Source organism: Natrix helvetica, assembly GCF_964273705.1.
Source record: "Natrix helvetica genome assembly, chromosome: 2".
Taxonomy (NCBI): Eukaryota; Metazoa; Chordata; class Lepidosauria; order Squamata; family Natricidae; genus Natrix; species Natrix helvetica.
Window position 1 is genome coordinate 283,640,443 of NC_138552.1, and position 27,160 is coordinate 283,667,602.

General features: G+C 45.3%; 1 protein-coding gene across 6 annotated transcripts in view; it reads right to left on the reverse strand.

Annotated features, from left to right (window-relative positions):
• CALN1 (calneuron 1) overlaps nt 1-27,160 on the reverse strand; it is a 402,285-nt gene that overhangs the window by 75,177 nt on the left and 299,948 nt on the right. For all 6 annotated transcript variants that reach the window (XM_081941437.1, XM_081941438.1, XM_081941440.1 and 3 more), the window contains one exon: nt 15,127-15,270. In XM_081941437.1, coding sequence (XP_081797563.1) covers nt 15,127-15,270 — 144 coding nt within the window. The remainder of the gene's footprint in view (nt 1-15,126; nt 15,271-27,160) is intronic.

Genomic DNA, 27,160 nt, shown 5'->3' on the forward strand with positions numbered 1-27,160 from the left:
GTCTAATGAATTGAACTAATTGCCTCCTGCAAACTCTCCTCCCCTTTCGTTCCTTTTTATTCCCTTTGGGAGGGGCCGTCCACCGTCCACCTGTGGCTTTACCCCTGAGTAGACCCTTGTTCCTTAGCTGTTCCCTTCTCCTGGCAGCTCTGTGCATGCACACATCAGGAACAGGCTCCAGCTGTTCTTCTGCCCCACTGATGTCCAACTCTGAAGGCAACTGAATCACTGTCAGATGGCCCTGACCCCATCTCTGCCTCTGATGTAGAGCACTTGTCAGAGGCTTCCCCAGATTCCAGGACTGGCCCATGTTCCTCCCCAATCTCCTCACTGTCTGAGTCTGCCACCAGCTCCTCTGGCTGTTATCAGGCCACAACAACTACTAATTCTTGCAAGCTTCCTTTTGAAAAATATCTTTTTCCTGAATTAATTCCATTTTGGCTGAACTCATGCACCTGACTGAGCAGAGAAAAATGCATGCATCCCTTGTAAAACCCCACAAGAGTGTTATCGGGAAAGAAACTGTAAGTTGACAATGGCAACTACATATAAAGAAAAAATATATAAAATGTTTTATAGGTGGCACCGGTGAGACTAGCAAAGATGTTTACAAAAAATGTGCACCAAATGCTGGAAATGTAATCAGACATTGCGCACGTATTATCCCATGTGGTGGACATGCGTGAAAGCAAAGAAATTTTGGACAAAAATACATACATCGTTAGAAAGAATGTTAAAGCTGCATATAGATTATTATAAGCCAGAAATATTTTTGTTAGGTATAATATTAGAAAAATATGATAAGGGGAATTTGTATTTAATACTACGTGTTTTGACAGCAGCAAGGATTGTATTTGCACAGTATTGGAAAAATGGGGAAACCCTGAGGGAAGAAGATGCAATTAGAGAAAGAAAATTAGATTGTGCAGAAATGGATAGATTGACATTAAAGATAAAAGAAAAAGAAGATACAGAGCATTTCCGAACATGGGATTTATTTTATAAATAGTTGGATAACAGAGATAGAAATTAGGAGCGGGGAAAATATTATCGTGTAAGCTAAGTAACCTAGAGGAATACACTGTTCACAAAGCACTTATGTATAGTATGTTAAATGAAAATGTATAAATAAACTGTTTTTAAAAAAGAGTGTTCTCCAGAAATATTTTGCGAATTTATTTCATAATTCAGCACGTTCATTGGTGGGCAATTCTTTTAACAGAGGATATAGCAGCGATGGCGAACCTTTTTTGGCTCACGTGCCACAAGTGGGGGGAGCGCAGGGTGTGTGTGTGCGGGCATGCTGCACCCATAATGCAATACACGAACCCCCAGTGCGCATGCACGGACAACAGGCACAACCCCCCCATTTTTACATGCTTTTTTCGCCCTCCCGAGGCTCCAGAGGCTTTATAGGAGCCTGGGGAGGGCGAAAAGAGCCTCCCCCCGCCCCCCGGAAGCCCTCCGGAGGCTTCAGGGATCGTCCGGAGGCTTCCCTGAAGCCTTCAGAATGCTTAAGACCACCCTTTCGAGCAAACCGGAAGTCACTTCCGGTTTACTCAGAGGGTCGTTCTGAGCATTCCGAAGGCTTCAGGGCAGCCTCCGGATGGTCCCTGAAGCCTCCGGAGGGCCTCCAGGGGGGGGGGGAGGCTCTTTTTGCCCTCCCCAGGCTCCTATAAAGCCTCTGAAGCCTGGGGAGGGCGAAAAACGGCTTTTGAAAACGGTGAACTCAGCTGGCCAACGCGCGCATGTGCACTGGCCAGCTGACAGGGCAGCGCCCTGTCATGTGCCATAGGTTCACCATCACTGGGATATAGCAAACCAAGAGGAATGAGGGACAAGATTAAGAAAGGAAGTTCTTTTTACACGGTACTTCCAAAAGGGACAAAAAAAGAGGAATGCCTATGGTTTCTCATATGCTTGTAACTTAAAATATATCTTAGGGCCATGATGGGGAACCTATGGCATGTGTGTCAGAAGTGGAACATGGAGCCATGTTGCCTGGCACACGTGACGTCATCTGTTCCTCTTCCAGGTTTCTGGCACGCATGTGTGCACGAAGATCAGCTGGCCTTTATGCATGCGGCAGTGCCGGAAACTAGAAGGAGCTCATCTTCCGTTTTCCTGCATGAGCATTTGCGCCAACCAGCTGATCGTCACGTGCACATATGCTACCCAGAAGAGTGGCTGGCTGAAACCGGAAGTTCAGTAGCTGAAACCGGAAGTTCATTTTTGTGCGCGTGCATGCGCCCTGGGCAGCTTCTCTTCCAGGTTGCAGCCCAGAGGCGCACACGCTCCCTTTTCGGCATTGGTGCCAAAAAAGTTCTCCATCACTGTCTTAGGGGAAAGTACAAATATCCAGACTGAAGTTTTTCCTCCATAAATATTAATAGTGTGGGCAAAACTCAGAATAAATTAATAATAATAATAATAATAATAATAATAATAATAATAATAATAATAATAATAATAATAATAATAATAATAATAATAATAATAATAATAATAATAATAATTTTATTTGATTAGCCGCAACCCTCTCCCGAAGGACTCGGGGCGGCGTACAATGAAAACAGATAAAATACAGATAAAAACAAACATACATACATAAAGAACAAGGACATATACATGTGCATGGAGGAGGTAGACTCATACGTGAAAGACAATTAAAAACACAATTTAAAATCCCATTAAATAAAATTACTGAATTAAAAAACCCATAGGAGCGTTATGAAGTTATGATTGAGCCAGGCCGGCTATTTGGAATAGGTGGGTCTTGAGCTTTACACGGAAGGAGCGGAGGTCAGTAGTGGTCCTAATATCCGAGGGGAGGTCATTCCACAGGGCTGGGCCCGCCACAGAGAAGGCTCTGCTCCTAGGCGCCGCCCCATGGCACTGTCTGGTGGACGGCACCTGGAGAAGTCCCTCTCTGTGCGAGCGGATGGGTCGTAGGGATGTATGGGGCAGAATACGATCCCGCAGGTAACTAGGTCCTGAGCCATGGAGCGCTTTAAAGATCGTAATCAAGACCTTGAAACGCACCCGATAGACCACAGGAAGCCAGTGCAGCTCGCGCAGGAGAGGTGTCACATGGGAGTACTTAGTACTCCCCATAATCACCCGCGCGGCCGCATTCTGGACCAACTGCAGTCTCCGAGTGCATTTCAAGGGAAGCCCCATGTAGAGAGCGTTACAGTAGTCCAGGCGAGACGTCACCAGCGCATGGGTGACTGTGCGTAGGGCGTCCCGGTCCAATAGGGGGCGCAATTGGCGCACCAGGCGAACCTGGTGGAACGCCCCCCTGGCCACGGCTGTCACATGGTCATCCATGGACAGCCTGGCATCCAGGAGGACGCCCAAATTGCGCGCCCGCTCCACGGGGGCGAGTTGAATGCCCCCAATGGCCAGAGATGGGATTAACTGGTTGAACCGGGGGGCCGGAACCCACAGCCACTTCGTCTTGGAAGGGTTGAGCTTGAGTCGGTTGTCATCCATCCAGACCCGTACGGCTTCCACACATCGGGACATCACTTCGACGGCCTCGTTGGGGTGGTTCGGGGTGGAAATGTGCAGCTGAGTGTCATTAGCGTACAGATGATATCCCACCCCGAAACCACAGATGATCTCACCCAGCGGCTTCATGTATGTGTTGAACAGGAGTGGCGAGAGGACCGACCCCTGTGGCACCCCACAAGTAAGGGGGCTTAGGGTCGACCTCTGCTCCCCTGCCAACACACGTTGTGTCCGGCCAGAGAGGTAGGAGCCAAACCACCGCAAAACGGTGCCCCGGACCCCCAACCCCTCCAGTCGGTGCAACAGGATACCATGGTCGATGGTATCAAAAGCCGCCGAGAGGTCTAATAGGACCAGGATAGAGGAACAACCCCTATCTCTGGCCCTCCAGAGATCATCCACCAACGCGACCAAGGCCGTCTCTGTACTGTGCCCGGGGCGAAAGCCGGACTGGCGCGGGTCTAGATAATCATTCTCCTCCAGATGTCGTGGGAACTGAGAAGCCACCACACTCTCTACAACCTTCGCCAAAAAGGGAAGGTTGGAGACAGGACGATAATTGGCCAGCTCCGTAGGGTCCAGGGAAGGCTTCTTGAGCAAGGGTCTCACCACCGCCTCTTTCAAGGCGGCCGGAAGAGACCTCTCACCCAACGAAGCGTTCACTAGGCCCAGGAGCCAGTCGCGTGTAACCTCCCAGGATGCCAGTACAAGCCAGGAGGGACACGGGTCCAGTAAACATGTGGTAGGTCGCAGTCGTCCACGCAATCTGTCCAAATCCTCGATGACAACCAAGTCAAACTCCTCCCAAAAAGGTTTCTCAAGACTCGCCATTGGCGTCTCGACTGGGCCACTGAAGGGGACCCAATCCTTCCGGATTTGAGCGACTTTATCCTGCAGATATTTCCCAAATTCCTCTGCCCTACCCTGTAAAGGGGCCTCCTGCGGCCTCTGAAACAGAAGGGAGCGGGACACCCGAAACAGGGTGGCAGGGCGGTTCTCTGCGGATGCAATGAGAGTGGCACAGTATTGGCGTTTGGCCGTTCTCAATGCCACTAGGTACGTCCTTAAATGGGCTCGTACCTGTGCTCGGTCAAATTCGGATCGGGAGGATCTCCAACGACTCTCTAGGCATCTCTTGCGGCGCTTCATCACCCTTAGCTCCTCGGTAAACCAAGGAGCCAGGGTGGATCGTTGCCGCCGGAGAGGCTGCAAAGGCGCCACCCGGTTCAAGGCCCCGGTAGTCGCATTATTCCACGCGGCCACCAGGTCCTCTACCCGAGGGCAGGTCAGGGCTGCAGGAGGTGGCCCAAGCTCCGTCTGGAACCTATCTGGTTCCATCAGGCGCCTGGGGCGGAACCATCTAGTGTTTTCCGGTTCCGCCTCCCCGCAGCGAGGGGTAGCACCAGGGAAGTCAAGTCGGAGGAGTGAGTGATCTGACCATGACAGAGGAGTGATGGTTAAATTCACTCCTCCCAGATCACTCAACCACTGGCTAGAGACAAAAACAAGGTCCAAGGTGTGACCTCCCTCGTGTGTCGGGCCCTGAATCATTTGAGTCAGGTCCATGGCTATCATGGAAGCCATGAACTCCTGAACCCCCTCTGATGCTTCTCCCACCGATGGCAGGTTAAAATCCCCCATCACTAGAAGTTTGGGGGTCTCAACCGCCACCGATGCGATCAGCTCGAGGAGTTCAGGCAGGGTCGCTGATGTATGGCGGGGAGCCAGGTATATTATCAGCAGGCCCAACTGCCTCCCAGGGCCCCATTTCACAACAAGGGATTCACATCCGGACGTCTGTGGCACAGTGGACTCCCTCGGCTCTAAGTCCTCCCGGATAATCACTGCTACCCCACCGCCCCTTCCCCGGGCCCGGGGCTGGTGAAATGCTTGGTAACCTGGTGGGCACATTTCCACGAGGGGTAAACCTCCCTCGTGGCCCAACCAGGTTTCCGTTATTCCCGCGAGGTCCGGCTCCCCCTCCAAAATTAGATCATGAATGAGGGGGGCCTTATTGACAACGGACCTCGCATTGCATATCAACAGCCTCAGGCCCTGGGCCTGCAGATCCTGACCACCTAGAACGCGGGGGTTGGTACAAGCGACCAGGTGTAACCAGCACCCACGGTCTCCCAACCGACTGCGAATCCAACTTAAATTGGATTCAAAAGTTAATATTTTGGCACTGGGACAAAGCTCCACAATATTCCACTGTTACCAATATACAGTAGGTGGTTCTAAAAATAAAATAAAATAAATTAATTTGAAAGAAAAAAATATATAAATAAAATTTATGACCATAATGGAACCTGCCCATCTCGGATGTAAGTTGTGACAGGTAAAATGGTCACCCATGTGACCAAATCGATTTTATGATCTTCTTTGTAATAGTCATTAAGCAAACACTGTGGTCATTAAGCAAACTAAGGGTTTGCTATGGTTTGGTTTTGCCAAAATCCAGGAATAAATGCTGGTTTTCGGCAACATCGTTGTAAAATGTGGTCAGGTGACCATGGGATGCTGCAAACAGAGGTAAATTCAGGCCAGTTGCTGAGCACCCACTGTCATAATTTTGGAACAAGATTGCAATTCATCCTCGGAAGGTCTACTGTAACTTTGAATGGCCATTATGCAACTGGTCAAAAATCAAGGACCCCCTTAAGTTCTGAACACCTGAAATTAGGCTTGTGTGAAGGAACAGTGCTCCATTTTGCTAAGTTTGTTCAAATGTTTTATCTCAGTTGGCCACCTAGTCTTAACAAACAACACTTCTTTGCATAACATAACCTGTCTTCTAATGCAGGGGTCTCCATCCTTGGCAATTTTTAAGACTTGTGGACTTCAACTCCCAGAATTCCCCAGGCAGAATATTGCAACAGACATACGTCTTTTTATTTTCTCCAGCAGCTCTTGACATCTTTTCAATCAGCTGAAATGCGGGGAATTAATGAGGATATAATGGGAACAGAACAGAATAGAATAAGAGGAGGGGCGGTGAGGTGAGGTGAGGTGAGGAGAAGAGAAGAGGAAGAGGCGAGAGAGAGGGAGAGGAGAGAAGAAGAGAAGAGGAAGAGAAGAGAGAGGGAGAGGGAGAGGAGAAAAGAAGATAAGATAAGAGAAGTCTTGTTGGTCAAGTCAAGTGTGATAGAAACACAAGAAATTTGTCTCCAGTGCAGAAGCTCTCAATATACATGCAAAACAAAAAACAATCATAATATCAACAATAATCATAATAATGATACCAATAAGAGAAGTTAATGGAACAGATGAGAAGGATAAAACTAATACAGCCATACTACATACTTAGACATAAGACACTATTGTGGGAATTAGGTATTCAGCAGAGCGTGAGTGAAAAAACTATCTCTCTGCCTAGTTGTTTTGACATGCAAGGCTCTGTAGTACCATCCTGAGGGGAAGCGTTGAGACAGTTTGTTCAGGATATGAGGGGCCTTCTCAGCCCTCTCTCTGACCTGTGTAGTATGCAGGTCCTCAATGGAAGGCAGGCTGGTTGCAATAGTTTTTTCTCTGCAGTCCTCACTAGCTGTTGAACTCTATAATTTGGTTACTGTACCAAACCCAGGGGTGGGCTGCTACAGGTTCACCTGGGTTCGGGAGAATCCATAACTAATGTTATGGCCAGTTCAGAGAACCTCCAAATCCCACCCCTGGCTGGCCTTGCCCACCCCTCCCCTCCCCTCCCAGGAGCCTCCACATGCCCCATTTTGAATGTGAGGTAAGTGCAGGGCCCACACAGAGACACGGGGAGGGGGAAAAACGGGCCTCCCAGAAGTTCTGGAAGTCCAGAAAGGGAGCTGTTTCCGGACTTCGGAGGACCTCTGGAGCCCAGGGGAGACTGTTTTCACAATCCCAGAGGCTTGAGGAAAGCTTCCAGAGCCTGGGGAACAGTGGTGGGTTGCAGGCGGTACTCCCCGGTACGTGGCCCCTCCGGAGTACCGGGTACCATTCTGGTATGGTGTTCTGGAGGGCCCAACCGCTTGCCCAAACTCCTTACCTGTGCTTTATGCTTTTGGTGCTTTGCACCTGTGCGACACTCCGCGGAGCAGCTGGAGCATCACGGAGGCTTGCGGAAGCATCATTTGATGCTAGAACGCATGTGGGTAACTCCGGGGCCATTCCAACCATACCGGTTGGAACGGAATCTGGAACCCACCACTGCTGGGGAAGGCAACACCATCACCACCCCCGCCCTGATGCATGAGGCCGCCTAGGCCATGCCCACCGTGGGCACGCCCACACAGCAACCAGGCAGAGAATCCGTTGCTGAAATTTTTGAAGCCCACCCTTGACCAAACCAGTTGTAGAAGTACAAATGACAGATTCAACAATTCCTCTGCAGAACTGCATCTACATATAATGGGGGAGTATAATCATTGTTGATATGGTAGCTACCTCCTTCACTGTGATTTATGTTTTCGTTTCCGTATGTATCGTCCTGTAAAATAACTCTTACAGGCCAGAATATTTAAATGTAAAGCAGAAGCTAATCAAATCAGCAACTGAGCTGCGCCAGGAAACGGAAGGGCAGACAGAGAGGTTCGTGTGGAATTCGGAATCTTTTAACGAACACCATTCATGGCTCATCCATTCCATAAATTCTCAAAGGGAAACTCTGCTGTAAACGCATAGCTACAAAACTTTTGAGCACCACCGTTCAGTAATAACAAGCCATGCTAACAAACATTAGAGGGTTGTAAAAGTGATTGCCAAAATAGTATTAACAGCAGCAATATACTGCAGTACTTAAGCGGCTGAGTAAAATGTTGAAGGGAAGGCTTCCTTTCAACAAAACTCCAGATGAATCACCTCACTGAAAAGAGATTTATGAGATCTGTGAATTGAAGCTAGGTGCTCTGCTGAAGCAGCATTAATAAATCAGGGAGCTTTGAAATCTTGCATGGCGTTATGGACCCCTTGGCAAACTAAAGTGGTTTTTCTGCTTTCCTTGTAATGTTAACTTTTGCAACATCCCATCTATACATGCATAATGCAGGGGTTTCTGTGAATGGCTGATTGGGTTTCCTGACCCTAATATAAGTGCCAAGCCAATGAGTTGCTTATCTCATGCAACTGTCTTTTTGGAACATTTCTGGAGGGACGTGGCTTCATTTCTCAGCTGAATGCTCACTTTCCCTTGGGAAAGCTAAAGTTCAACTACTGTGTTTCACCAAAAATAAGAACAAAATAGAATAGAATAGCAGAGTTGGAAGGGACCTTGGAGGTCTTCTAGTCCAACCCCCTGCTTAGGCAGGAAACCCTACACCACTTCAGACTAATGGTTATCCAACATCTTCTTAAAAACTTCCAGTGTTGGAGCATTCACAACTTCTGGAGGCAAGTTGTTCCACTGATTTATTGTTCTAACTGTCAGGAAATTTCTCCTTAGTTCTAAGTTGCTTCTCTCCTTGATTAGTTTCCACCCATTGCTTCTTGTTCTACCCTCGGGTGCCCTGGAGAATAGTTTGACTCCCTCTTCTTTGTGGCAACCCCTGAGATATTGGAACACTGCTATCATGTCACCCCTGGTCTTTCTTTTCATTAAAATAGACATATCTAATTCCAGCAAGTGTTCTTCATATGTTTTAGCCTCCAGTCCCTTAGTCATCTTTTTTGCTCTTCTCTGCACTTTTTCTAGAGTCTCCACATCTTTTTTGCATCACAGCAACCAAAAGTGAATGCAATATTACTTGGCCTTAGCAAGGCATTATAAAGTGGTATTAACACTTCACGTGATCTTGATTCTATCCCTCTGTTTATGCAGCCTAGAACTGTGTTGGCTTTTTTGGCAGCTGCTGCACACAGGGTCTTATTCTCTTTTGACCCCTGAAATATGCTCCTGGCCTTATTTTCAGGGAGGTTTTATTATTTTTGAGGTGCAGGAGGCCCCTTAAACTCAGCTGCTCTTTTTGTGGCCGCCACTAAGAGAAGAGGCTCAGTAGTTAGGGTTTGCAGGAGTACCTCCATGTGGATGGCAGGCACATGGGGGTACATGGGGTATGTCCCCTCTTTACCCGCTAGGAGATGGTGGGGACTGGCTGTGCATGCATTTAAATATTTTAGGGGAGGGCTTGAGTTTATTTTAGCATATGGGCTCAAAAGCCCGATTGGGCTTATTATCCGGGGAGGTCTTATTTTTGGCGAAACAGGATATATAAACTACTGTGTAAGCAGATAAAGTCCTATGGAACTTGGGGTGGGATATCAGGCTCACGCTTCTCGCGGCTGTGCAAAGATTCAAGACTAGTTCCCTGCTTGATCCCTCCTCCTTGCCTGGGTGAGTTTTCCCCAACACCTATCTATCTTCATTGCTTTGTACTTTGCTGATAGTTGAAATTTAAAGTTTATTCTTTAAACAGTTTTGGAAATGTGAATTATTTAAAAGGTAGAGGAGGAGTCCACTTTCCTGGATTCAACAACAACTTGAGCCCTTCGCTTAAGAATTTGGAAACTGCTGGTGCTGCCATTTCCTGGCAGTCAAAATTTATTAGAACAGACATTTGTGCTTATTCTTACAATTGGGGAAATAGTAAGTGGTGGGAAATGTCCAATTCCTCTTTACCCAATTCTCCTGATCCAATTTAGCACATTATTATACATCCAGGCTTAGCATACAGCTAACCTGCAGGAATCAGGTATCTCCCACCATTTCATCTCAAACAATTACTTTATTTTATAAAAGAATCCTATGCTTTTGTAAATGGAAGAAGGGCCCATTAAGGAGAACATTGATGCAGGTACTCAGCATCTAGACACATTGACCGAGAGGAAAAAAAAAACTCTTTCTGATAATTTCTGTTGTAGCGATTGAAGACAATGGACTAGAAGGCTGTTTAAGTTCCAAGTCCTGCATTGAACTGGAAGCTAATTTAGTAAATCTCTCTCTTTCAATCCTAGGAAGAAGTCAAGGGCAAACCGTTTCTGAAAAGGTTGACAAGAAAATTGCACAGACAACTGCACGTAATTGCCAAAAATCAACCCACGCACACGTTATCAGGGTAGCATTCCAGGGGTGGGCTTCAAAATTTTTAGCAAGGGGTTCTCTGCCCAATTGTTGGGTTGGTGTGGGCATGGTGGGCGTGGCCTAGTCGGCCTCCTGAACCACCGGGGGGGGGGGGCATTTATCCCCTCCTCAGGGTCCAGAGGCTTTCCTTGAGCCTCCGGGGTAGTGAAAATGGTCTCCCCAGGCTCCAGAGGCCATCTGGAGGCCAGTAATTGGCCCATTTCTCGCCTCCAAAATTTACAGTAGTCCTGTTTTTTCCTCCTTGAGTCCACACGCACTTACCTGCTTCCAAAACCGGCCGTGTGGGGACTCCTGGGAGGGGCAGGGTGGGCAGGGCCAGCCAGTAATGGGATTTGGGGGTTCTCTGAACTGCACAGAATCTTAGCTAGAGGTTTTCCCAAACCCTTTCAACAGTGGCGTAGCGTAGGTTGTCAGCACCCGGGGCAAGGCAAGTAATTTGCGCCCCCTAACCCAAGGGCGGCCCGACTGCAGCTGCCCCTGGGTCGGCATCAGTCAAGTGAGGCTCTCCATGCTGGCCTCCTGCCTTCCTCCCGAAAAGGAGCTCGAAGGGCAGCGGGAAAAGGCTCGACTGAAGGGAAGCAGGTGCCGCGGGGGTGGGAGGCGCACCGGGGGCTTCAGGAAGGCGCCGGCTCCCCGGGGCGCTCCAGGCGGAGCGGGAGGACGCGGTGGCGTTGCAGCGGCGGGCAGACGGAGTGCAGCGGCGGGCAGACGGAGCGCAGCGCCGCTCTCCTTCGGCTCCCGCGGGGGCGGCGCGGCGGGTCTTGCCGGCTCCGCTGGGAGGTAGGCGGTGCGCAGGAGGGGCCTGGGCGGGCCGGGGCCGGGGAGCTTAGTTTGCGGGCCGAGCCGGGCGCGGAAAGAGGTGGCCACAGTCCGGCAAAGGGTGGCGCGGGGCGAGTCAGGGCGCCCCCCCAGACGTTGCGCCCGGCCCCCCCTGCACCCCCCACGCTACGCCACTGCCTTTCAAACCCCCAGCAGCTCACTCCTGTAGCATTCTTGCCTCTGACTATATACTGATGGAGAGAAGAATACTGACTGGTTAATAGACTTTAATATAGGTAGAAATCAGATTTACTTTATTCGTTACATTCCAGGTAGTCCTCAACTTACGACCACAACTGAGCCAAACATTCCTATGGCTAAGTGATAACATTTGTTATGTGAGGTTTGTCCCGTGTTATGACCTTTCTTGCCGCAGTTGTTAAGTGAATCCTGGCAGTTGTTAAGTTAGTAACACGGTTGTTAAGTGAATCCGGCGTCCCCGCTGACTTTCCTTGTCAGACGGTCACAAAAGGGGATCACATGATCCTGGGACACTACAACACTCAGCAATATGAGTCCGTAGTCAAGTACTTGAATTTTTATCACAGGACCATTGGGACGCCGCAATTTTTGTAAGTGTGAAAAATGGTCACAAGTCACTTTTTCATGCCATTGTAACTTTGAACAGTCCCTGTTGTAAATTGAGGACTATGTGTAGTAGAATGCCTGTCAATCACACTTCTCTGAGTGTTGAGTAAGAGAAACAATATAACACAATAAAAACAGCAATGAAACCAAAATCCTATCCATTTACTTTAACAACAGGGCAGCATATAAAAACACCAACAGTAAATAACCAGCGATTCTGAAAAAAGATCCTTGGACAATAAAAACAAGGTATTCACCACAATGAAAGTGTCATGAAAGGCTGTTTCTGGAGGGCTACCTGCAGTGCTATTGAAAAGGCTCCCTTATCAATGAGCTACTTGCCCTTTGATAAGAAGATCAGCTGAAGGGCTTCAGAAGAAGACAGTTATGTGTGCGCGGAGATACTTCTCCAAATAGAGTAAGAACATAATAAAAAAAACATGGGCACTTCAGGCACACTTTCAAGAGGAAAATCCATACAATTCCATGCAGATGAAAGCAATGAAGATATCACAGGCGAGTAAATGCATTCTGCCACTCATATTCATGTGTTTGATGATTTCCCACTTTTGCATCTTTTCACAGCGAGTGTTGTGGCGCGCCAGCGGAGGTGGCAGCAGATTCGGACAGTGAGGAGGTTGGGGAGAAACATGGGCCAGTCCTGGAGTCTGGGGAAGGCTCTGATGAGGGCTTTGTGTTGGAGGCAGAGAGGGGACCAGAGCCATATGCTAGCTATCAGCTATCTTCAGAGTCAGACATCAGTGAGGCAGAGCAACAACTGGGGCCTGTTCCCAGTGTGTGCATGTGCGGAGTTGCCAGATGAAGTGAACAGCTAAAGAACAGGGGCTGACTTGGGAGTAAGGCCACAGGTGGACGATGAATGGCCCCTCCCAGAGGAAATAAAAGAGGAGCGAAAGGGGAGTGGAGTTTGCAGGAGACAATTAGTTCGCTTAATTGGCTTGTGACTCTCCGAGACTCCTTGCCAAGTTTTACAGATATCAGCCTGTCAGCTCTCCAAGCCAGATAAGGTCTGTGACTGTGAATCCTCCCTTGAAAAACTGGATGTGAATGAGCAGAATTCACAGTACATTAATAAAACGGTGTTTTTTTTTGTCAGGACAAGGAGTTTGCTTCATGTTCTTGGGAAGCCTCAGTCAGAACAGAGAGTTACTTCACTTGGCATCTAGACAATTTTTTTTTTCACCCAAGCCTTTTGGGCTACTGGTTATCATTGGCATTTCGAGAGCATAGTACGAGCCTCTACAGAAAATGGCAGCCATTATCAGGGTGACAATCAGAAAACATACATCACTCGAGGAAAGAAACGGATGTACTTTTTTCCTACCAGCTTCCCAGGATGCTTTTACACCATTAACTTACCTTTGTCTTTTTGTATGTGGTCATAAGATAAAATATTTCGTCTGTCCTGTCATGTCTGACTCCAGGGGCAGTGCTCAACTCTGTTTCTTGGCCAAGGAAGCCAGCATTGTCCAAAGATGCTTCTGTGGTCATGTGCCCAGCATGACTATATACCAAGGTACATGGAATGCTGCTACCTTCTCACCAAAGTGGTACCTATTTATCCACTCCCATTTGCATGCTTTTGAACTGCTTGGTGGGCAGAAGTTCTGACAAGTAACGGGAGCTCACCCCATTTTGCAGTGCTTAGGTCTTGAACCCGGCATGTCAGCTTTCCAGCTGACAAGCTCAGCATCTTATATAGACATACGCCGCACACAAAGTATTGGCGTACCCATCCTTTCAAAGTCTAAAAATGGCTTTGAAGTCTGCTTGCTGATTTACCTGGTTAGTCAATTTATTATACCTGCCTTTCCAAAATGAGTCTGGGCATCTTATTATTAAAATAAAAAAACAAGATTAAACTGCAATGAGATACAATAAAAATTGTAGAAGAGAATCCACCAAAGCAATTCAGTAGGTCAGTAATCACTTGGGATGGAGCCACAAATCCTCCTGACTCAAGCAGTGAGGAGGAAAAGGAAGTCACAAAAGCTTTAGAAAGGGAGAGAGGGAGTGGTGGGATCCTGCCAGTTTAACAACCGGTTTGGTGATTGTGTACTGCACGCTTGTGCACGCACTCTGTGCGCACATGCACAACTTTTAACAAAACTTACCTTCCACATTACTTCTGGGAAGTAACACAGCTGAGGCACAGCAATCAGCTCAGCCGCATAAATCAGATGAGAGGATATACCGCATTTTTTGGAGTACAAGACGCACAGGAGTATAAGACGCACCAAGATTTTGAAGAGGTAAATTAAAAAAAACTTTTTTTGCACTCTGCAGGCCTCCCAAACCCTCTGCATGCCTCATTTTTTGTGAGTTTGAGAGGCCTGCAAAGTGCTCCTGGGGGCTGGGGGGGGGGCAATAATGAGCAAAAACTGGTCTGTTTTTCACAAGAATGGGCCTGTTTTTTTGCCACAAACAGGGCATGCATAGGCTTTCGGAGGCTTATAGAGTGCTCCTGGAGGCCCAGGGGGGGGGGGGGAAATGAGCAAAAAATGGCCCATTTTTCACTCATTTTTGGCCTCCCCAGCCCCCAGGAGCACTTTGCAGGCCTCCCAAACCCTCTTCAGGTCCATTTTTGTGAAGGGGGCGGGATTTCAGGAGGCCAAAAATGCTGTATTCAGTGTATAAGATGCACCCAGATTTTCACCCTATTTTTTTTGGGGGGGGAAAGGTGCATCTTATACTCTGAAAAATACAGTAGGTAAGGGCAGGGGCAGGTGGGCAGGCCCACCTGATCCTCAGAGGGAACCAGTTCGCTCCCAGCTGATCCTCGGAGCTACCAGTTCGCCCGAACCGGTCTGAACCAGCTGAATTCCACCCCTGGAAATAGAGAAAGTCAGGCCCATTTGGTTCTTGGGGAAATGCTATTCTAGGGACAGGCATTTGATAGAGAAGGCACATCTCCTGGGCCCTACCAGATCACACTTATTGAGTGACAGGGTTTGAAGCTCACCAACTTTGTCAGTTCTTACTGGATGAGGGGAGTTTATTGCTAACAGTCCTGTAAATAACCTGGCTGTGTGGCATTAAGGATTCTAAAACAGTTAAGTCGCACTTTGAATTCCACCTGGAAGTTAGCTGGCAATTAGCAGATTCTCCTTTAGCAAAGACTATGAGAAAATTAAAAAACTCACCATCCATGTCCAACCGCTGCATAATAATGGCCAGTTCCACCTCGCTAGGCATGTATCCCAGAGAGCGCATGGCCATTCCCAGCTCCTGCTTGGAAATGAAGCCATTGCCATCCCGGTCCAGGACTCGGAAAGCTTCCCGGATTTCTAAAAAAAAAAAGGATTGAATTATTTTCTTAGTGCACTGATTTTCTTCAAGCACTGATGCTAAGTCAAGATTAAGACCTTGAAGTTGTTCTTAGGAGTTCTTAGGAGGATTACAACAGCCAGTTCTTTGAAAAACATGTAGTCCTTGGCTTATTATCACAATTGAGCCCTGGATACCCCATGTCCTTTGCTAAGCAAGACAATCGTTAATATGAATTTTGCCCCATTTTATAACCTTCTTACCGCAGTTGTTAAGTGAATCACTGCAGTTCTTAAGTTAGTATTACAGTTGTTAAGTGAATTTGGCTTCCCCATTTACTTTAGAAATAGAATAACAGAGTTGGAAGGGACCTTGGAGGTCTTCTAATCCAACCCCCTGCTTAGGCAGAAAACCCTACATGATTTCAGACAAATGGATATCCAACATCTTCTTAAAGACTTCCAGTGTTGGGACATTCACAACTTCTGGAGGCAATTTCTGTTCCACTGATTAATTGTTCTAACTGTAAGGAAATTTCTCCTTAGTTCTAAATTGCTTCTCTCTTTGATTAGTTTCCACCCATTGCTTCTTGTTCTGCCCCCAAGTGCTTTGAAGAATAGGTTGACCCCCCTCTTCTTTGGAGTAGCCCCTGAGATATTGGAAGACTGCTATCATGTCTCCCCTGGTCCTTCTTTTCATTAAACTAGACATGCCCAGTTCCTGCAACCGTTCTTCATATATCTTAGCCTCCAGTCCCCCAATCATCTTTGTTGCTCTTCTCTGCACTCTTTCTAGTGTCTCCACATCTTTTTAAAATTGTCAAATTTTTAAATTGTAAAATTGCCAAAACTTTGCCTCTTAGAAGGTAACAAAAGATAGTCATATGACACCAGGACACTGCAACTGTCATAAATGAGAACCAGTTGCCAAATGTTCAAATTCACATGGCCACAGGGATGCAGCAATTGTCATAAGTGTGAAAAATGGCCATAAGTCACTTTTTCCAGTGGTGCTGTAACTTTGAACAGTCACTCTATGAATAGTTGTAAATCAAGGATTACCAGTAGACAACTAGAGATCCTTAGCAGTGAGTGAGATTATCCTCTTTTTTTCCTAGACTGATTTTTTAAAATCCTTCCTCCTTTAGGCCATGAGTGTGTCATATACAGTATATATGCATGAATATGTAAATTTCAAGGACATTCCAGAATTCCCTAACAGAAAAAACCCTATTGCCCATCTTTAAATTTTAATGGAGAATTCACAACACCAGAAAAGCAAAAACCGAGAGGGTCACAGAGAACAGGCCAGCTATATATCCCACCTTAAATTAACCTATTTTCTATGCAGACACAAGACACTAACTCATAAAACAAACAAGCCACAATTGTGCAACATGTTAGGCCACAGAAAGAAAACAACAACAACAACCAACCAGGGTGTTCTATAACTAGGGCATCAGAGTTGGGAGGTATTTATTTATTCGACACATTGATATAGGTGTCCATTTTATATCAATCTCTAGACATCTCCTAGCCAACAGTTAAAAACATCAATCGAACCTGAATACATATATCTATTTATTCAAACCACAAACTTTAAGTTGACATTAAGGTTAGATAGCCGCGAGGATGTTATTGTTCCTGTTGGGTGAGTATTTGACTTGTTCCTGTGGACTAATATATTTTTCACTGATTCTGCATTTTTCTCCCTACTGTTCTACTACATAGTTAGTTGCCCGGAGTCATGTTTGCAAGTTGGGCAGCCATATAAATTGATTTAGTACATGAAATAAAATAAAAATATGCAAGTGCAAAGTTTTGAACTGATCTGGTTAAGTACATTATGCAATCCAGACTCAGGGTATTTAAATGCCTGAAAAGCCATTGCAAAGATGTGGGCCCAGGGGAGTGAGGATGTGATGATGTAGCCTGCGATGTCCCATCTAACCTACTTTCCTATTCATATTTAAATGAGATTTTCTTCCTCTCTCCCCCTACTTAATCTGCGGGGGAGAAAAGGTGCAATGATTTGTGAGGGAAGAGTGTAAGTAGAGAAAACTATACAGGTAGCCCTTGACTTCCAACCACAACTGAGCCCAAAAGTCCTGTTGCTAAGCGAGACAGTTGTTAAGTGAGTTTTGCCCCATTTTTACAACCTGTTTTGCACAGTTCATTTCAGTGGTTCAGTTAGTAACACGATTGTTAAGTGAATCTGTCTTCCCCATTGAGTTTGCTTGACGGAAGGTCGCAAAAGGGGATCCCATGACCCAGGGATCATGCAGCCGTCATAATTATGAGTCCGTTACCAAACCTCCAAATTGTGATCATGTGACCACAGGATTTGCAATGGTCATAAGTGTGGAAAAACAGTCATAAGTCATTTTTTTTCCTTTGCCTTTGTAATTTCAAACGTCATTGTAAGTTGAGGACTATCTATAACTCAAGAATAGTTTTTTAAATATCAATTCCCTCTAAAGGTAAAGGTAAAGGTTCCCATCGTACATATGTGCTAGTTGTTCTCGACTCTAGGGGGCAGTGCTCATCTCTGTTTCAAAGCCAAAGAGCCAGCGCTGTCCAAAGACGTCTCCCTAGTCCTGTGGCCAGCAGGACTAAACACCGAAGGTGCACGGAACGCTATTACCTTCCCACCAAAGGTGGTCCCTATTTTTCTACTTGCATTTTTACATGCTTTCGAACTGCTAGGTTGGCAGAAGCTGGGACAAGTGACGGGAGCTCGCTCCATTATGCGGTGCTAGCGATTCGAACCGCTAAACTGCCAACCTTTCTGATCGACAAGCTCAGCATGTTGAACCACCAAATTACAGCTGAATTTTTCTTTCGGAAATAGTGGAAGAAGAAAATGTGTTGTATCTCTATTTGTGGATAGCCCCCACACACCAGCACAATGTATAAAGGTTGCTAGATACAACATACCATCAAGACAATGTCAGTTTTTTTAGCAACAATCAAATAAATACAAAACTTACAACCACATGGGTTTTTTTTTTCACCAAAAGAGGGAGCTATAATACTGAATAAGAGTCATAATGTCACAGCATCCCAACTGATGAAAAAAAAAAAGAAAGAAAGCTTCCATTCGGCCAATGATGAATCAGAACATTCTGTGTATAAAATTACTTTTAAACTTTCTTCTGCATTTCAACGAGAATTAATAACAAAGAGAATTCATTGCTGGCATCTGTTGTTATTATGCTCCACTGAGTCATAGCCAACTCCTGCTGATTCTATGGATAAAATTCTCCAGGTAGTCCTATCCTTCACCATACTAAGCAATTTTTGCAGGTACATTTTTGTAACTATGTCTATTTTTCTTACACGCTATTGGACTCTTCTCCTTCTGTTTGTCTTCCGCGATTTGATTATCTTTTCTATAGAAACATGAGCCCGGAATATGATATCCTTTGTTTCAGGGGTGGGTTCCTGCCAGTTCTAACCTCTTCTATAGAAGAGGTTCCACAAATCTACAGTGCCGTTTAGAACCGGTTCCAGCTCCCCCCCCCGCCTGTCCACAAATCATCAAGATGCAGAGCGAGAGGAGGAATTCTGGGAGTTGAAGTCCACAAGTCTTAAAGCTGTCAAGTTTGAACACCTCTGGGGTTTTTTTTCTAAAGGGTTAGGGGTGCAAGGGTCTTGTAACTTGACAGCTTTAAGACTTGAGTGCTTCAATTGCCAGAGTTTCTGAGCCAACATTTTGGTTGCTAAGCAAGAGCGTTGTTAAGTGAGTTTCACCACATTTTACAAGTTGGCCACGCCCACCTAGTCGCATGACTGCCAAGCCACTCCCACTCGGTCACATGGCTGGCAAGCCACTCCCACCCAGTCACATGGGCAGCAAGCCACTCCCACAAAGCAGCCCACACCTACAGAAGAGGTTCTAAAAATTTTTGAAACCCACCACTGCTTTGTTTCATGATCCATGCACTTTGGGTGCTCTATCGCAGGAGGTTTTCAAGAATGGTTTGGATAACCATTTCTCTGAAATGGAATAAGGACTTCTGTCTTGGGCAGGGGGTTAGACTAGGAGACCGCCAAGATCCCTTCCAGCCCTATGATTCTATGCTTCTGGGGAGCATTCTGGCTTGATTTAAACTAGCATTGAAGAATTTATTCTTATATGTCTGCCCAAGGAATATGAAATAATCTTTTCCATCACCATAACTCAAAAGTAGTTGATTTCCACAAAGGCTACACATTTCATCTCGATCAGGTGTGCCCAACCTGCAGCCCTGGACAGCTAGTAAGGTGGCCCCATAAGATCATAAACTTTTAATAGTATTGTGTGATTTACTGTACATACATGAACTATATTATAAATTGAATTGTAAGCTATCCTGCGTCATTGACTCGGATGGGCAAGCATAGAAATTAAATAAACACACACACACACACACACACATGTGTATGTGTTTATGTGTGTGTCTCATATAGCTCAAGACAATACCTGTTAGGTAAGCTCCCCGTTAGGAGAGCGAGTGTTCAGAGAAGCGTAATGAGAGTGGTGTGCAAGAACACGCACAAACAAGCATACAGGGACACCGAATAATAAAAGTAATAGTATTTTACTTATGTGGAAAATAGAGGTATTCAGAGTTCAATTTACACATGGTTCAGTCAGTCAGTTATCAATGTTCTCAGTTAAGGAGTGATCCATCGAACACAATCCAATATCGTATAATCAGTTCAGCACACAAAGTCGCTAACAGTAGCAAAACTCACAGTAACTCATGATACAGTATCAAGCAGTACCCACCGATCAGCATCTAACAAACAGAGAGCTAACAGTCATTCTGGCTCCATCTTATGGCTGCTTGAGGTAACAGCAACCAATCCCATTACAGCAGTACTTAAAGAAACAGTACTGCTCTCATGGCTTATATATTGCTGACCCAACCATTAGCTTACATTCCTAACAATACCTTTTCACTCAGAGTGGCCCAGGCAAGCCAAAAGGTTGGGCACTAATGGTCTAGGCCAGCGGTAGGCAATCTTAAACATTCAAAGAGCCATTTGGACCCGTTTCCCACAGAAAAGAAAGTGCAGGGAGCCACAAAACCTTTCCCGTGCCTGACTGTTTCCTGAGTAGCCACAAAACTAGCATATGTAGTTGAATTAAATGTTCTGTTTTCTTCTGAAACTTTTCTTTTCTTGGATTTATCCATGGTTGGCCTTCCGGGGTCAAAGTGCTCAATAAATCATGTTCTGGCAGGTGTCGCACATTGGCAGTTGTGACACATATTTTGAATGACAGGGAGCCGCAGCAGAGGGATGAAAGAGCCACATGCGGCTCCAGAGCCGCAGTTTGCTCACCCCTGGTCTAGACACTGCAATGAGGCATACTTGAATTTCTCACTCAAATATATCACCTGACAGTCTTGTTGCCTAATTTCCATGTATTCATTCCATTCTTTTAAGCATTACAGTCCATCATTAACTCCTTTCTATGCCTGTTTCCTATGACACTGACGAGATTGGAGCTTCCTGTGATTTCTCTGATTTTCTTGACTAGATCCCTTGTGCTTCTCAATCTGACACTCTCTTGTGTTTGTCTATACTTTGTGTTAGTGTCAGAAGCACAGAGACTCTTCTGGATCGAAAAGATCATCATTGCCCTGGGGATGCCCAGTTGGGGGGGTTCCTTTGACCCTAACCCTGGCAGGAGCTGGAGTGAAGAATGAGTGTTAACAATTAAGCTCCCCGTTGGGAGAGCGAGTATGCAGAGAAGCGTAATGAGAGTGATATGGACTAACACGCACAAACCAGCATACAGAGACACTGAATAGTATAAAAAATATAGTAGTTTACTATGTAGAAATATAGAGTTATTCAGAGTCCGGTTAACAGTCCAAGTCATACACGATTCAGTAATTCAGTTATCAAAATAGTCAGTCTAACACACAAAGTATAGCTAAACAGTAGCAAACCACAATACCTCAAAATACACCGATCAGCTTCTAACAAAACAGAGCTAACAGCCATTCTGGCTCCCTCTTATGGCTGCTTGAGGTAACAAACCAATTACATCCCTTAAGCATTTAAAGTAACAGTAAAAGTAATCATAGCTTATATACATTGCCAAGCCTAGCCTAGGGTTACATCCCTAACAATGAGAATTCAACCCTGCCCCATAGGGGTCTCGAACATGGGCTTGCTAACCTGCTGCCCAGGGTTTCAATCACTCGAGCCACTGTACTCATTTCTGTGTTAGCTAAACCAACACTACAACCACACTGCATACAGGTAGGTTTTTTTTATTTAAAACCATTTATTTATCAACTGTTCAAAGTTACAATAGTACTTGAAGTCTGCTTGTGTACTACTTAAGTACATGTAAGTACATTTTCACGCTATAAGTAAAATAAAAAAATGACTTACAACTGTCATAGCATTCCCACAATCACTGCTCAAAATTTGAGTGTTTGGCAACCTGCGTACATTTACAATACCTGCAGCATCCTGGAGTCATGTGATTGCCATTTGCAACCTTCCCAACCAACTTCTGATCAACAAAGTCACGTGAAGTATTAGCATTTGGAATACTGCATCTAGTTTTGGCCACCATGCTAGGAATATAATCTAACAGTTGGGTTGGCAATAGATAAATCATATAACAATGCTGTACTTGGTTCTTTAAATCATGCTGTAAATGTGATTGGCTGCTGATTCCTCAATCGGCCATAAGATGGAGCCAGAATCACTGTTAGATGCTGATCTGATCTGAACTGATCCAACTGTTTGGAAGCTAGCTGTTAGAAGTGCCATGATCTATTGTAAGTTTTGCAACTGCTAGAAAACTTTGTGTTGTTTGTATGGATTGTTTGTATGATTATGGACTATGTTATTTGGATTATCCCTTAACTGAAAGATGTTGATGACTGACTGTCTTATCCGTGTATGACTTGGACTGTTTGATGGACTCTTATACCTCTATTTTCACTAAAGGAAAAGCCTATTTAAACTGCAGTGTCTCTGTATGCTGGTTTGTGTGTTCTCCAACACAATTCTCACAACGCTCCTCTGAATGCACTCACTCTCCCAACGGGGAGCTTACCTAACACACCACATTACAAAAAAAGATGTTGAGACTTTGGAAAAAGTGCAAAGAAGAGCAACTAAGAAGATTAAAGACCTGGAGACCAAAACATATGAAGAACGGTCGCAGGAAACAGGTACAGCTTGTCTAGAGAAAAGAACGACTAGGAGGGACATGATAGCAGTGTTGCAGTATTTGACGGGCTGCCACAAAGAAGGGGTGGTCAACTTGCTTTCTAAAGCACCAGAAATTGTGGGTGCTCCAACACAGGAGGATTTTAAGAAGAGACTGAATAGCCACTTGCCTGAAATGATGTAGGGCACTGGTGAAATTCAATTTTTTTTACTACCGGTTCTGTGGGTGTGGCTTGGTGGGCATGGCAGGAGAACGATACTGCAAAATCTCCATTCCCCCCCCACTCTGGGGCCAACCAGAGTGGTATATGCTAGTTCTCCAAACTACTCAAAATTTCTGCTATTGGTTCTCCAGAACCTGTCAGAACCTGCTGAATTTCACCTCTGGTGTAGGGTCTCCTGCTTGAGCAGAGGGTTGGCCTACTAGAAGACCTCCAAGGTCCCTTCTAGTTCTATTCTGATTGAGTAAGTCAGGGGTGTCCAAACTTGGGAACTTTAAGACTTGTGGACTTCAACTCCCAGAATTCCCCAGCCAGCATAGCTGGCTGGGGAATTCTGGGAGTTGAAGTCCACAAGTCTTAAAGTTCCCAAGTTTGGACACCCCTGGAGTAAGTCAATGGAGAAGCTGGATTTGCTTAATGATGGCATGATTCACTTAACCACTGTGGTGTTTTGCTTAGCAACGGCAGCAAAAAATAGTCATAAAATCAGGCACAACTCATTTAACAGCCACTTTGCTTAGCAGTGGAACTTCTGGTCCCATTTCTGGTTGTAAGTCAAGAACTAACTGTATATATCTCGGAGCTTTTCAAATTGTGTTGGTGCAAGTATATAAAAAAGTTGCTGCATGTTTTAGTTTTAATGGCAACACTCAGTAAGTAAGTGTTTTGACTGAAAGTTTTTGAACAAATTTGGTGAATCATCCAACAATTTTTCACAATAAATTCTGCTTGTAGTCTACTGTCCATATTCTCTAACTCATATAAATTGATGCAGCATAAGAAATTGATTCAGATCTTGCTGTTAGCTTCTAGCTTCATTACTGCAAAAAACTAGCAAGTTAAAGAGAATATTTCATTGGAGCAGTGGTTCAGATGTGAGGAAACTGTATTGGCAGAAAAAATAATAATAACACAGCAAAGGGAAATGAAGAATAAATGTACTGAAATCTGATCAACATATATATTAGTGATACAGTGTTTTTTTTATTATTATAAATTCCTCTTGGTTGTACAAATGCAGTTTTGAAGTGCCGTAATTATGATTTAAAAGTCTGTATGCACACATTCATATCAGAGGGGGTATTCAGCCGGTTCTTACAGGTTCTGGAGAACCGGTAGCAGAAATTTTGAATAGTTCAGAGAACTGGGAAATAGGCTGGCCCCGCCCCTGCTGCCTCCCAGCTGATCTTCTTTTGTTGCCCTGAACAGGAGAACTGAGCTGGAAAGCAGGTTAGTGGGGTGGGGAGGGAATGGGGATTTTGTAGTATCCTTCCCCCAGGAGTGGGGAGGGAATGGGATTTTGCAATATCCTTTCCCTGTCATGCCCACCAAGCCACACCCACCAAGCCATGCCACACCTACCAAGCCATGCCCACAGAACCGGTAGTAAAAAAAAAATTGAATCCCACCACTGATTCATATTATATAAATAGACACATTCACAATTTCGCTGTCTATTTCTTTCTGTAATGTTGCATTCTTTCTTTCTATTGTTTTGTGCTTCAGTTTTGGACTTCTGTTTTGCAAAACAAAACAATAATGATTTTGCATACCATGCCTGTCAATGCCTCCTTTAAAAAGCCAATTTTCCCTGGTTTTGGATCGTTGCTTCATGTTCCCAGGGAAATGTATATATTTGAGAGAAAGAAGTGCTGATAGCATGGCCAGAAAAACTCCAAAGCACTTTGTTATACCTTGTTGCTTCAGTAATCCAAACATGTACTTTTCTGGCTGGCATAATTATAATGCAAGCACAAGAAAAGACATGGATTCTTTAAAATTGGTCTAACAACAATGGTCTTGGTGGCTTTGGTATGCAGGTTGATGCCTGTTACAAAACAGCTTCTCAGTCGAAGGCCCTCAAAGCTGCAGATTCCTACAACACCTTAGAATGAAGTAAGGCATGTACCACTGATTTTAACCAAGCTATCCACTAAATCTGGAGAAAGACACAGTGGCCAACAGATTGGAAGAGGTCAGTACATATGCCATAGATCCCTATCAGGATGCTGCCATTCTGGTGGGGAAGGGGCCTGGAGGCTTTCCTCGGTTTATAACTTTTTTCCTGGTGCTTGTCTATCCTGTGCTTTGATTTACCATCCTGGCTAAGACACTGAGCTTGTCGATCAGAAAGGTCAGCAGCTCGTTGGTTCGAATCCCAAGTGCTCCCGTTACTTGTCCCAGCTTCTGCCAGCCTAGCAGTTCGAACGCATGTAAAAAGCAAGTAAAAAAATAGGAACCACCTTTGGTGGTAAGGTAACAGCGTTCCGTGCGCCTTCGACATTTAGTCATGCTGGCCATATGACCATGGAGACGTCTTTGGACAGCACTGGCTCTTTGGCTTTGAAACGGAGATGAGCACTGCCCCCTAGAGTTGGGAATGACTAGCACATATGTGGGAGGGGAACCTTTACCTTTACCTTTAACCACTGAGCCATGGTTCTTATAGTCAAAATGCAGAGTTCTAGTAATATAGGCTCTATTAATCACAATGAAAAAATTGAGCTAATGTAAAAGATAATGAAGGCCAAACTAATAACAACAGGTAGAACAGCCAAGCCTTAGCACTAACATTGAAGATACAGAAGGGATAGACTAGAACTTGTTGGAAAGTCCTTTCCGGGGGAAGATATTCAGATGTTGGGATGTGTCTATACTTACAAAGACCAGCATTGTGCAAGCCTTAATATTCTCCTTGGAGCAAACTTAGAGAAAAATAAAAATAGGAACAGTATTGGTGCTTTTGAACTTTGGTGTTGAGAGAAGATACCTGAGAATAACATGGAGAGCCAAGAAAAGAAACAGACCACTGACCAAGTTAACCTAGAGTTCTCCCTCAAGGCACAAGCCTTAAATTATCCTACTTCAGACAGATTATGTGAAGACCCAGCTCTCTGGAGAAGGCCCTGGTGCTGGGAAAAGGAGAAGGAAAAAGAAGAAGAGGACAACCAGCAGCAAGATGAAGGAACCTAGTGACAGTGGCAGTGGAGACAATGGTGGAAGGCTTGAAAGACCAGGTGAGGGACAGATCATTGTGGAGAGAAACTCTACATCCAGATATATGGTTCTGAAGAATAAAAAATGACCAGGTTCGGGTGTAGCTAGGATTCAGCAAACCCCCAAATGCCACTCCTGGCTGGCCATGCCCACCCCACCCCACTTTTCCCAGGAGTCTCCACGCAGCCCGTTCATCATGCCAGGTAAGTGCAGGGCCCCTACGGAGGCTCAGGGAGGGGGGAAACCGGGTCTACCGGACATTCTGGAAGTCCAGAACCGGCCCTGTTTCCAGCATCCAGAGGACCTCCGGAGCACGGGGGAAGCAGTTTTCGCCCTCCTAGAGGCTTGAGGAAAGCATCTGGAGCCTGAGGAGGGCGAAAAACACCCCCACCCCGTGGTGCAGGAGGCCGACTAGGCCACACCCACCATGGCCACGCCCACCCAGCAACAGGGCAGTAAACCCATTGCTGCAATCTTTGAAGCCCACCCCTGAAAATGACCTCATGGAAGATAATCAGTCAATCAATCGAAAACAGAGGGCACAACACAGTTGTCCCTTTGAAGTCCATTCTTCATGAGTGCATGGGTACAAACTTGTTTTCTTGACTGCAGTACAGAAGCTGTTGGCCAGTGCATTCTTCCAGAAAGTTTATTTCAACAACCCTGAGATGCATTAGAGCCCTTCCATCCATCTAATGAGAACCAATCCTGCTTGGCTGCCAACTCGAAATGCTGCCACCTATAAGACTCCCTCTTTCTGGAAAAAAAAAAGGATTTAAAAATAGCTTCCAGTATCAGTCAAGGTCATCTAGATGTCTTTATTATTTCCAAAGCATTCAAGCATATATTTACTCCATCAAATATCTATATGAGCTTGCATTTTTCTTTGGGGTGGGGGATCAAATTAATTCTCATGCTTACATTCCCTAAAGTGTATATTTCTGGCATCTAAAAATGCATAATGATTTGCAATGAGGCTAAGGTAGCATCAAGAAGTGTGTGTGTGTGTATAGATAGATAGATAGATAGATAGATAGATAGATAGATAGATAGATAGATAGATAGATAGATAGACAGACAGACAGACAGACAGACAGACAGACAGACAGACAGACAGACAGACAGACAGATGATATAGATATAAATAGATGTAGATGATGTTGATGTAGATGTAGATATAGATATATAGATATAGATCAGTTTTTACTACCAGTTCAGGTGCTCTCTCGCACTTGTTCCCCTGCATGTGCGATGCTTCTACGCATGCGCAGAGGCGTCCGGGTGGGTGGGCGGAGACTCCTGCTGCCGCTACTACTCATTTGACTGAACTGGGAACAACCCACCTCTGATATAGATACAGATAGATATAGATATATAGATATACACACACATAGACACTTTTTGGTACCATTTATATATCTATCTCTCTATCTCTATCTACCTACCTATCTACCAGTGGTGGGTTCCGGGCGACCAGAACTGAACCACATCGTGGCGACCAGAAC